Raw genomic sequence first — 11,701 nt, 5'->3', positions numbered from 1 at the left:
CTTAGTCATGTTCATAGAATCATGGGTGTAATGGAATATCAAAGTATCTATCATCTCAAATGGTGCTTTTATTGCATGTCCACTATGATGAGAGCTACTTGCAATATTTCCCTCTACATAAAAAAACAACAATTTTTAGTGACTTCTAGAACAATCCCAGTGGCTTCAGCCATTGCCATTTTCTAGCCATGAACAGTATAAAATTTTAAATTAGTGCCTTTTTGGCATTTTTAAACTAACTTTCATCAACTGTCATTCTTTAATCTTCATCCTCTATTCCTTGCTCGTCAGTGTAAGTTGTGTCCCTTCTAACAAATACTATGGACTTCGCAATGATCATATTAAACACAATTGAACTCAAAGGGCATGCATGAGTAATATCTTTCTCCCTCATATAGGTAGCTAAGTGTATGCCAATTGCTCTGATTTCCACTAAGGATATATGAGTAAATCTGTTCAAAGGGCATGAGTAATCTCCACTAAGGATGAGAGCTAGCTGCACTTCAATTCCATTGTGACATGCATTATGTTCTTTGTATGAATATATAAACATATATCCATCAAATCAGTGGAACTTTGGTTCCTTGACCTAACATAACTAGTGAAGCACGAGCCAATGGAAAAAGAGTAGCAAAACTATATATAATTACAAAAGCGGTTGCAATAAAATAAAATATTTAATGAAAAACTGCACTATCTACACATAGGCATTATTTTAAGTTGTCGGAGTAAAATCATGGGAAACCGACTAAGATGGTTTGGTGGCTGAATTGGATTGTTGGATGCCTTACCTGATGATCTCTCTGGAAAATTGGAAGGCAGATGGCCCCAAATAAATTTGTTGCGGAAGTTATCGATCAATTGGACCGATTTGGTACGAAAATTAAATTTGAAAGTTAAAAGAATTGCAATTGATACTTGGAGGACGAAAATGAGACTCGAAAAAACATAGGAGGACCATTTCTATAAATTTTCATTTTCTTTATATGTCTGTCCGTGCACAATTCCCTCCTCTCCACTCTCCCTTCGGGTACACACGAACTTCCTTCCTTTCTCAAATTCTATCTGTATATAGGTATGCATAGGTCTGCTTATATATGGGCTTACGTGCATCTATATTACATCTTCGCTTGAGTTGTTTTGCTGCTTCTTTCACAGTGTACTTGTAATGATTCCCAATCCGAAATCGACTTTTCTTGATTTATTATCCACTTACGCTTACGTTCTTGCAATTTGTATTATAGTTTCGCTTATAGACCCGTTCAAGATCTTTAGTCTTGGATTCTCCAATGATACCGAGCTATGGCGGCCTTTATTTGGGTTGCATTTTTGATTGGTTTGGATTAGACGCGCAATTGTATTGTCACGGTCTTTAAATGTTATATCCGACTCCAAAATAGAGGAATCTGCATGTTCTGTGAATTGTACATTTTCGTGTTATACTGTTGAGAACAAATAAATATGCCTCATTTCAAATCATATTGAAAGGGCATTCGTAAAGCCATCTTGTCTGATTGTTGCATAGGGTTTGTGCATAATTTTCATACACGTACTCTAGCTGTATTTCATTACTGAACACTCAGTGAAGTACAAGATGCTACTCGCCGCTATCTAAGTGCTCGCGGCTCGCCCCTCTTGGTTTTTGTCTCTTTGTCTATCTCTCTTAATAATTCGATTCCGAAAATCAAAATCAATGGTTTAGATTGATTTTCAGACTTTATTAGTTCGGTCTGGTTTGAGATTTTAAGAACCTGAAAAAATAGGTCCGGTGTGGTTTTCAACCTTCAAATCCGAAGTAAGCCGGACCAAATTGGAAAATGTGTGTGTATTTATATGTTGTGTTGTCTCTCGAAGTGTGTATTCTAAGGCCATCCACAGTGGTATAATAAAAAATGGATAACCAAAAGTTGACACATCAGCTTTTGATTATTCACTTAAGAGATTGCTAAGCTTAACAATGTTGAGGTTCACAATGGTCACTTCTAGTCCATAACCAAAATAAGGGGTCCACTACAATTTCACACAATCTCTCTCTCCCTTTTTGTTTCCCGCCATTCACTTCCCTCCATTACGTTTTTTTTGGGCAAAAATATATCGAATATATGGTGTTCTTCCTAGTGTTATCTATCAAAACAACACCGATTTTTTTTCTTCCTATTCCTATAGCCTATATCACAAATCCGCCACTCTCTTAATCTTTCAAAAAAAAAAGATCAGATGTGTTCTTAAATTTGAAAAAGAATGCAAGGTTCTTCCTCTTTTTTTTTTTGCAAGGTTCTTTGTTTACTCAACCATAGGGGGAGGAACAAAAAATTGAATAACCACTTTTTAGTCGAAAAAATCAAAATTTTTTTTGCTAAAAAGTGATTATTTATCAAAATACTGGGGTAAAAATAAAAAAAAAAAAACACTTTTCCCAATTCCTCTCGTTGAGATCAATAACCTATAAAAGTTTGGCGCAAAACTAAAAAAGGAGAAAAAAATTCAAATAAAAACAATTTTCAGATTTAAGTTAAGTTTAGGGAAATTTTTAGAAATCGTCTTCCAAGTTTCAACCGAGTCTCATTTTCGTCCTCCAAGTATCAATTGCTACTATTTTGACCTTCAAGTTTTTTTTTTGCTCCAATTTGGTCCAATCATAAACGTCTGTTAACAAAGATGACGGAAATTGGCAAATTGAGGATATTGTGGACATTTCTCTCTCTTTTCTTTGGACAAAATGGACATTTTGCCCAGTTTCCCACCCAAATCAGGGCAAGGTATGATAAAACCCCAAAACTGGTACCCAAATCCATTATCTTTCAATGGGGCTAGGGTACAATTGTACAAGTCAGTGAGGGGATCGTAAAAGACAAGGGAAAGACCACAAAGCTCTCTGCGAAGATTCCATGGATGTGCACAATATGGGGTAAGTTCGAAGCCCTACCACTGGCCCAACCATCTCTGATAAACCCACAAATTGTCCACTTTCATTCACCTGAAATTTCAAGAAGACAGAGTGCAGAAAAATGGTTATCCGACCATAGAACTAGAGTAGCAAAAAGTAAGCATGCGTAGGAATTATCTTTTGCTGAATAATTCTTCTTAGTTTATCAAAACTAATCATTCAAGTTTTCAACCAAACCACTTTTTCCTTTCTGAGAAATCGTTTCTGAAAATTAATAACCATATAGAACCTAAGTTATCAAAAGCAAACAATAAACTTACTAAAAAAAAGAGGAAAATTGGACATTTGGTGCCCGTCTCAATCATTTTTTCCTTCAGAATTTTTTTTACTAAAGTTTGATTTTTTAATGGATTTTGCAGAGTAGGGATGCTTGTGCATTTTTTATGTGGGTGGATTGGCCAATGCGTGCTCGGTCAATAGAAGACATCCTTGGGTTGCTTAGAAAAACCACCCAGCTTGAGGAGGAAGTCCGGCTGTGCAAACAAAGAGAGAAGAAGGTGATGGCATATGGGGTGGTGTTTTTGGTCTTCTGGCCGTGGAACCTCTCCTCTGGTGATGAGAAATGCAAATGTGATCAAGGGTTTTAAGCAACTGAGTTGCAAAAAATAGTGATCTAGGTTATGCTAGGTTATTGTAGGTTAAGTTATTAGGTTATTTTATGGTTGGTTACGGCAGCCTAGGTAAGGTTTTGGTGGCTTTTTGGTTGGGGAATGTATTACAGGTGGTGTTGTAAGTAGTTGTGTAACCCATGTAACAACCCATTTTGTGAAATTGAAGTAAATGAAGTCGGTTTATTTGGCTGCTAACCTGTTTTTATCATTTCTTCTTATCATTGATTGCAAGCAACTTTCAAATTTAGCAGCATAAGAATGGGACCAATGAAACTTTGAATGACAAATAAGTTTTGCCTTTGAAATTGGGTGCCAGTATGTGGAACAACTTTGAATGAGATGTGCATTTAGGAGCATTTAAAAAAAACCAGCTTTGACAGCATGCCATTGTTACTAACTAGATTTGCTAGCTTTAGCACAACAGATTTGCTAGCTTTAGCATCACAAAACCTTGACACATCTTTACACCATTCAATTTGTTGCAATTGCATGAGCAGAGCACAAAAAATACAGCAGAAACATATTACAAACAGCAATATAGATGCCTTTGAAACCAATCTGCTATATACAGCAGAAGGCAGATTAGAAACTAGCTTGGAACTTGCCTAATACTGCATAAGAAAGAAAACCAATACACAAAACAATTCAAAGAAGCCACCTTTGGCATTCATAAACCATTACAATATGTCCATAACCAAAAGCCATTACACAGTAGCCATATCAAGCTAGTCCATAATATCAACCATATCAAGCTCTCTCAGTTGAAGAACTGGTCCAAATATTACATAAAGAACAGGTCCAAACATTACATAAACCATGACCCCATAATAACAAAAATAACTTCTCCAAAAGTAGATGTTTCCAACAAAAGAGCACAACAAACACAGTGGCCATATCAAGCTCTTTTGGTCGAAGCTTTTGGCAATCCAGAATAGTTGATGAACTTCCTTTGATTGGCCCTTGTATTGACACCATGGTTTGGTTGTGGTGGTGCCCTTATATTGACACCATGGGTTGCTTGTGGTGGTGCCCTTATATTGCCAGCCTTTGTTGCTTGTGTTGCCCTCATATTGAATGGCCTATTGGTCCCCATTGCTGCTTGTGGTTGGCTGAAACTGGTCCACATGGTTGGTTGGCTGCCACTGGTCCCCATGGTTGGTTGGCTTGCATTTTGTTGTTGTCCATTGGCAGTGGTGTGCTTCTTTCTAACCTGTATGCACTAAACACCTTTTCACCACTCACCACATATATGTAAATAAGCTAAAACAAAATCTGAAATCAATAGAAATTAAACTCACTAGTAGCTTTGCCCTAGTTGTACCCTGGTTTTCAGTGACTGGTTGTCCTTTGCAAGTTCTCTTATTATGCCCAAGGTTACCACATTGGGCACATGTTGTTGTGGTGTTTCTTCTCTTCAACTTGGTGCCAATCTGTGGTTCATCAGGTCCCCTCTTCCTCAGTTTCTTTGGTCTTCCTGATTGAATCTTAACATTCGGTGGCAATGGTCCAATGACACCTGTTTTGGGCCACATATCTGCACCATTCATTGGATAGATTATTGGCTCATAGCTAGCCATGTAAGTCTGTTTTGTGAACCAATGGTCAACATATTCATCTACATTCTCATGATTGTACTCAATGGCTGCAATTGCATGAGCACATGGAAAGCCAGTGAGGTCCCATTTCCTACATGTACAGGTGTGGTCAGTAAGATCAACTGTGACTTGTTCACCACTAAAGCAGTGAACTTGGTATATCCTCTCTCCTGACCAATAAGCCAAACAATTCGCGCTTGCATAATCTGACCTCTTATTAAGCCTACACCTGATGTTGGGACATAGAACACCAGTGTACTCCCTCATTTTCTCTCTTCTTTTTTGCATTCTCTCCATCAAAATCAATCTTATCTCCTCTAACATTGGTATGATTGTTTTTGACCTTGCATCTAAAATGGTATCGTTAAAGCTTTCACATCTATTGTTGTCCAAAACATCACATTTGCTCATGGTCTTAAAATGGGATCTTGACCAATGCATAGGTGGGTGATCAGCTAACCAATTGATGGCTCCCTCATCAGCTGCATTCAGTTCTTCCATATGAAAATTGAACCGAGCCACATAACTAGCCTTAGCTGCACTGAATAGTAGCTCCTTCAAGTGTAAGCCCTTGTGAAATTCCTTGAAGTTATTGTAGAAGTGCCTTATACAGAATCTGTGTTCCGCATATGGGGTTACCTCTCCACAAGCAGCAATTAAACCCTGTACAATTAAACCCAATAATGGAAAACTAAAACATACATGAAAGAGAATTAAACTAAAAACTAAAACAATGGCTGAAAGGGAAACAACTAAAATTTACCTTTTGTTTGTCTGAAATGAAAGTGAAATTGGGGTTGTTGTATATATTAAGATCTTCAGATAGGATCTCAAGAAACCATTTCCAGGATGCCTTGTTCTCAGCTTCAACTACTGCATATGCAACTGCATATGTCTGGTTGTTACCATCAATCCCAACAGCAACTAACAACTGCCCTTTGTAAGGGCCTTTAAGATGGCACCCATCTAAGCCAATGAATGGCCTGCAACCAGCCATGAAACCCTCTTTGCAAGCCCCTAAAGCAATGTACAATCTTTCAAACCTTGATTTCTCTCCACCTTCTTCATCTTCAATGGTTTTCATTATAACAGTACTGCCAGGGTTTGTCCTTCTAAGCTCTTCACAATAGTCTGGAAGCTTGGCATATTGCTCCACATGGCTACCCTCAATCATTTCCTTGGCCTTTGACTTTGCTCTATACAGTTGAGACCTTGATACCCCCACCTTGTGATCTTTCTGAACTTGGTCTTTCATGCATTTAACTTGCCAGCTAGGATTAGATCTAAGGGTCTCCACATACTTGTTTGACAACCATGTAGAAGTCACTTGTCTATTGTGAAAAATCCTTTTACAGTTGTGTGTATAAATGTAGGTCCTTACTTGAAAACTGTCCAGACCTTGCATCTTAGATGCAAGCAAAGACCATGGACATGGTTTTTTGCAGGCAGCCCTAACCCTTTTGGAATCATTCTTGACAAACTTTATGGCTTTTGCAGTCTTTATGGCATGCTCTTTCACTGCAGCTTTGAACAACTTTCTTGTAGAAAAAATCATCCCAACCTTGAACTTTGGGTTTGCCATGTCTGAGGTAGGATTAAAAACAATAGGTTCTTCTCTACCTTCCTCACCATCAGAGCCATTGAGGCTGATAAGCTCATCAGATTGAGCCTCTATATCTGATTCTTCATTGTCATTTGCTTGGGTACTACTAATAGTCATTGGCTCTTTTCCCTTTCCCATGGACAACCCTCCCCACTCAACATTTTTGTCCACATGGATATCAAACAGTCTATCATCTTCATCATCATCAGCTTCACTATCTACGAAATCCTCCAAGTCTGTTTTATCATCACTTGAGTTTGTGTAATCTTGATCTTCATCACCCTCATACACATCTCTATCTCCATTCCCGTCCTGCTCCTCATCAGCTACTCCAGTAGTTAAGTGCTCCTCAACAGCTACTCCGGTAGTTAGGTGGTGGTTTTCATTAGAAAAGATTTCATGGTGTTCTACGTACACTTCAATGGTCTTGCTTAATTTGATCCACCTAACCATTTCTACACAGTCACTATCATCTTCTAAGTTCCTAAACCCATGGTATAGATCCCTCGCAGGAACTTTATAGTGATAAGTCATAGAGCCAAATAAATTCAACTCCCTAACCATGTCTTTCAATTCTATCATTCCCATGTAGTCACTATCAACCCAGTCAAAGAAACATACTTTACCCCCAACATATCTCCTACTATTTACACCAACCACAAGCTTTCCATCATAATGCAGCTTTATGGAGAAGTGTACATCACCTTTTTCTGTGCAAACAGGTGCAAACAAAGTAAAAAATGGTCATGCACATGGAAATAACATACAGACGAGGTGGGGACCGAAATAAAGCCTTTCCAAAGAGTAAAGAATTCATACATGCATAAAAAATGCCGATCAAACAAGGCATATACAAAAAAGCATATAAATCCAAAAGAAGAGTAAAGAATTCAGAATCACCAAAATCGAGCCTTTCCAAACAATATTAAATGCACACCAAACTTTAAATGGTTGTCCGAAAAATTAAATACCTAAACTTACCATAAAGTGGTCCATCTTTTCCAACCCTTAAAATGCCCATTGGTTTGAAAAAGCCTTTGTCGAAATGAATTTTCCTGCCTTTAACACCACCTTTTGCAGAGAGCTTTGTGGTCCTTCCCCTGTCTTTTACAATCCCTTCATTGACTTGTACAGTTGTACCCTAGCCCCATTGAAAGATAATGGATTTAGGTACCTGTTTTAGGGTTTTATCATACCTTGCCCTGATTTGGGCGGGAAACTAGGCAAAATGTCCATTTTGTCCAAGGAAAAGAGAGGGAAATGTCCACACTACCCTCAATCTGCCAATTTCCGTCATCTTTGTTGACAGACGTTTACGATTGGACCAAATTGGAGCAAAAAACAAACTTGAAGGTCAAAATAATAGCAATTGATATTTGGAGGACGAAAATGAGACTCGATTGAAACTTGGGGGACGATTTCTAAAAATTTCCCTTAAGTTTAAGTTAAATTCATAAGAATGCAACCTAAAATAGAAACGTAAAAGAAGAGTAAAATACCTTAATCTAACAACGATGAGTTAAATTATAGATGATCGAGAAATATAAGCTTCACTTTTGGAGGAAAAGAAAGAGAAACAGTTTGTGGTTGAAGTGAAAAAGATATAAAGCAAGTGAAGAAGAGAAGAATAAAATAGTAGTTGAAATACGTGTGTATATAAATTTTGGAACTAGTTAACTTATGTAGTGTGGGGCTCACAAATTTTGATTATTGAAAAATGTTGCTAGTTTTGGTTATCCAAAGCCCAAAATTTGATTATTTCTAAGGATGTTGCTAAGTTTGATTATACCATTGTGAGCCATTTTTTGCACAAATATTGTTAACTTTAACAACAATTGTCTTTTGGTTATACTACTGTGGATGGCCTAAGTTTCTAACCATTATGTTGTTTGCCTTAATCTCTTAATAGAATATAGAACTTACCGTTAATGATTTTACATGCCGAACCGCAAACATGCCCCAAACAACCCTCGAGACGTCAACCCACAATCAACACAACAAACACTTAACTGTAAAACCGTTGTTCCGATTGCGCCTATAAATTAACGACGGCCGACACAGATCAATCAACCAAAAGTTAGTGCTTGTGTGCGATAAAGAAAGAATGTGTGTACAACCATATATGAAGATGACCAAACCGCTGACCGGATCACGCCCATTATCAAATATATAAACTCATTAGCGATAAAATAAAAAAACTACCGTTAATACTTTTAGCACATTTGAAAAACTAGGCCTTATATCCATCCTCCTAAATAATAAGAACGGGATTGAGGGATGCCAATTTTTGGCTCGATTTTTCCAATTAAGTCCCTTGATTGGGCAACCTCAAGGCTAGAGGTTGGGGGTAATTGCGTCCATTTGCGTGCTTCTATTTCGGTAATTACAAGTGTCTTGGAGGGCAATTGAAAATGTGTCATTCCTGTGGGAGTACACGCGTTCTCTTCCCGTTCAACTATTCCTCTCCACCACTTTACTCTCCCTCCCTTCCAGAAGTTTTACACACCGCTGCAACATCTCTCTCTCTCTCTCCTTCGTGCTTTCAACTTTGAAGAACGAAGATTGTCAACGTTTTGATCGCCGATATTCATGGGTAATCTCTCTTGACCTCTCAACCTCCTGTTCAGAGTGTTTTTAAGGGTTATCTCGATTTCGATTTTGTTTTTTCTCTCACCTCTATGTTTCCCTCTGTCTTATGGAGGCGCCAGCGTCGGAGTCACTCATCGGCTGTAAGAGGTAGGTTTTACACGTACAACTCCAAGATCGCACTTTTCCTGCTTTTCGATTTTGTTTTTTTCTCTCACCTCTATGTTTCCCTCTGTCTCATGGAGGTGGCGGCGTCGGAGTCACTCATCGGCTGCAAGAGGTAGGTTTTACACGTACAACTCCAAGATCGCACTTTTCCTGCTCCAAAATCTGTCGCTGCCATAGATCTGGTACACACACACACACACTCTCTCTCTCCATGGTAGGTGTTAAGAACACCAAATAATATACCTATTAGTTCTTGATTCTGGGTCTCTCGATTTGGTAAAGAAAGCCCAATAACTTACATGGAGTTTCTAAATTTTTTTATTTGTGAGACGTTGGTTTCTTGATGTAATTCAGATGCCCAATAATAAATTAATGAGGCTTGAGTTTTGTAGCACCTATAGCAGAAGAGTACAGGATCCAGATTTGCTTGACTAAACTTTTCTCTGATTTATAAATTGTCATGTTACTTGATGGATGATAAGATTTGCACCTGGGGTTGGAATATTGAAAATTTTAGTGTAGTGTGGTGTGGTGAACAACACTTGCAGCCCTCATTTCTTTGTGTTCCCTCTCTGTCGTTACTTTCCTTCTCCGTTCAGCAACATATTCAGGATTCTGTTGATAGGGCTACTTGATTGAGTTAAAAGCTTTTGATTTTCTTTTTCATTAGTAGGGAATATCATTGATTCGATGAGTACAAATGGAGGGCCCATGACCCCATTGTTCATTATATATATTCATCATATCCATATTACTGCAGAAAAGTATCCCAAATTATCTCCCAGATCGTCTCAACTAAAAGATCTAAACTTGACTCTCAATCTGAGCTTCAAGTGCTTCTACTCTCTCCCTCAAATAAACTACTATAGACAAAGAAGAGCTGTGTTCTTAACTTTGCCTTTTTCATTGTACAAACTTCCCATCCTATGCAACTAGCCGTCATTTTAGGCCTGTAATTTTCTAAAATCCAACTTGTTGAGTGAATGAGTCTGTGTAATTCTTGGCATTTGGCCCAAGCTATTCTCACTCTCTCATCAGATTGTTGTATGGCTAGAAATGGATTGATGGAGAAGCATCAAGTGTCCTCCAATAGAACTGCCTTTATGTCATTGTTTTGGCTGTGAATGGTTAAATTATTTATGTAGTTATCTAATTATTATTCATGCCTGCATACTATATATATGCCTACATATAAATTATTTTAACTTTATATATATATATACGAAGGCATCATGTACGCTTTGGGACAGGATTAGCAATAATACCCCACACTTGGGTTTGCTAATCCCATCAGTTGGGGGGATTGGGCAACACATGGGATTCCTAATCCATCTGATGAAATCACTCCAAGCATGGTTTTTGGTTTGCAGATCACTTTGGTAATCCTACCCAATCCTGCTATCAAATAGGTCCTAAAAGTAGGTTTCACGGAACTTAGTTCTCAGCATTTGTTTTAAACCCCGTTTATTGGACTCTCTTTCAATTAGACAGACTTTGATGTATCCTAATTTCGTTTACTTCTTAAGAAATATTGGACTCTCTTTCCTTATTGTCTTCCTTTATTTTAATGTTTGTTTATAGAATAGAACTAGGGCTCTTCCTTTATAAAAGGTTCTTTTTCGCTGACTTGTGCAGTTCATTGAAGGAAAAGTTGAGAAGGATTTAGATTCTGATGGTCAAGTAACTGGAGATGAAGGACATTCTTGAGGCCTCACCAGATGCCAATATCAAGCATTTTGATTTCTGTGCTTAGTGGAGCAGGTAGGTTTCAACAAGTATTTTACTGACTTAAAATTGTCATTTTACCATTGTGAGTCATCAATTTGACATTGTGCTGAAAGGGTATAACAGTTGGATTGCTAATGCTTGAATTGCAATTTTGAGATTGAAGTTTAATATCCTAAGTTCAACCTTTTAGTATTGGAATCTGGACCTGTTTTCCTACAAATATACAAGTCTTGCTAGAAGATAGAATAGAAATGTTGGGCTTACATACGAACAACAAAAATGGCCACTTTTCTATCACTGATAGCTGCCTGCTATTGCTGCTTGCATGCAGGAGAGTGGTAGTTCTAGGAATCTTACTACATTTTTTTTCCAGCTTTTGGTGCACAAAAATGACATGGCAAACTATTTTCTTCTCTGATACCTGTCATCATCTCTCTTACATTGCACAAATAAGAATTCTATA

General features: G+C 37.8%; 1 protein-coding gene across 1 annotated transcript; it reads right to left on the bottom strand.

Annotated features, from left to right (window-relative positions):
- Positions 1–4,202: 4,202 nt before the first annotated feature.
- Positions 4,203–7,992, bottom strand: LOC131317568 (uncharacterized). The gene is made up of 4 exons (XM_058347105.1): positions 7,953–7,992; positions 5,917–7,466; positions 4,857–5,816; positions 4,203–4,777 (listed from the first exon to the last, which is right to left on the bottom strand). Exons 1-4 carry the CDS (start codon positions 7,990–7,992, stop codon positions 4,454–4,456), a joined length of 2,874 nt encoding a protein of 957 aa, XP_058203088.1. The 3' UTR covers positions 4,203–4,453.
- Between the last annotated feature and the right edge of the window lie 3,709 nt (positions 7,993–11,701).

This window comes from Rhododendron vialii, chromosome 2a (genome assembly GCF_030253575.1).
Source record: "Rhododendron vialii isolate Sample 1 chromosome 2a, ASM3025357v1".
Lineage (NCBI taxonomy): Eukaryota > Viridiplantae > Streptophyta > Magnoliopsida > Ericales > Ericaceae > Rhododendron > Rhododendron vialii.
This window is presented reverse-complemented; position numbering and strand designations above follow the sequence as displayed.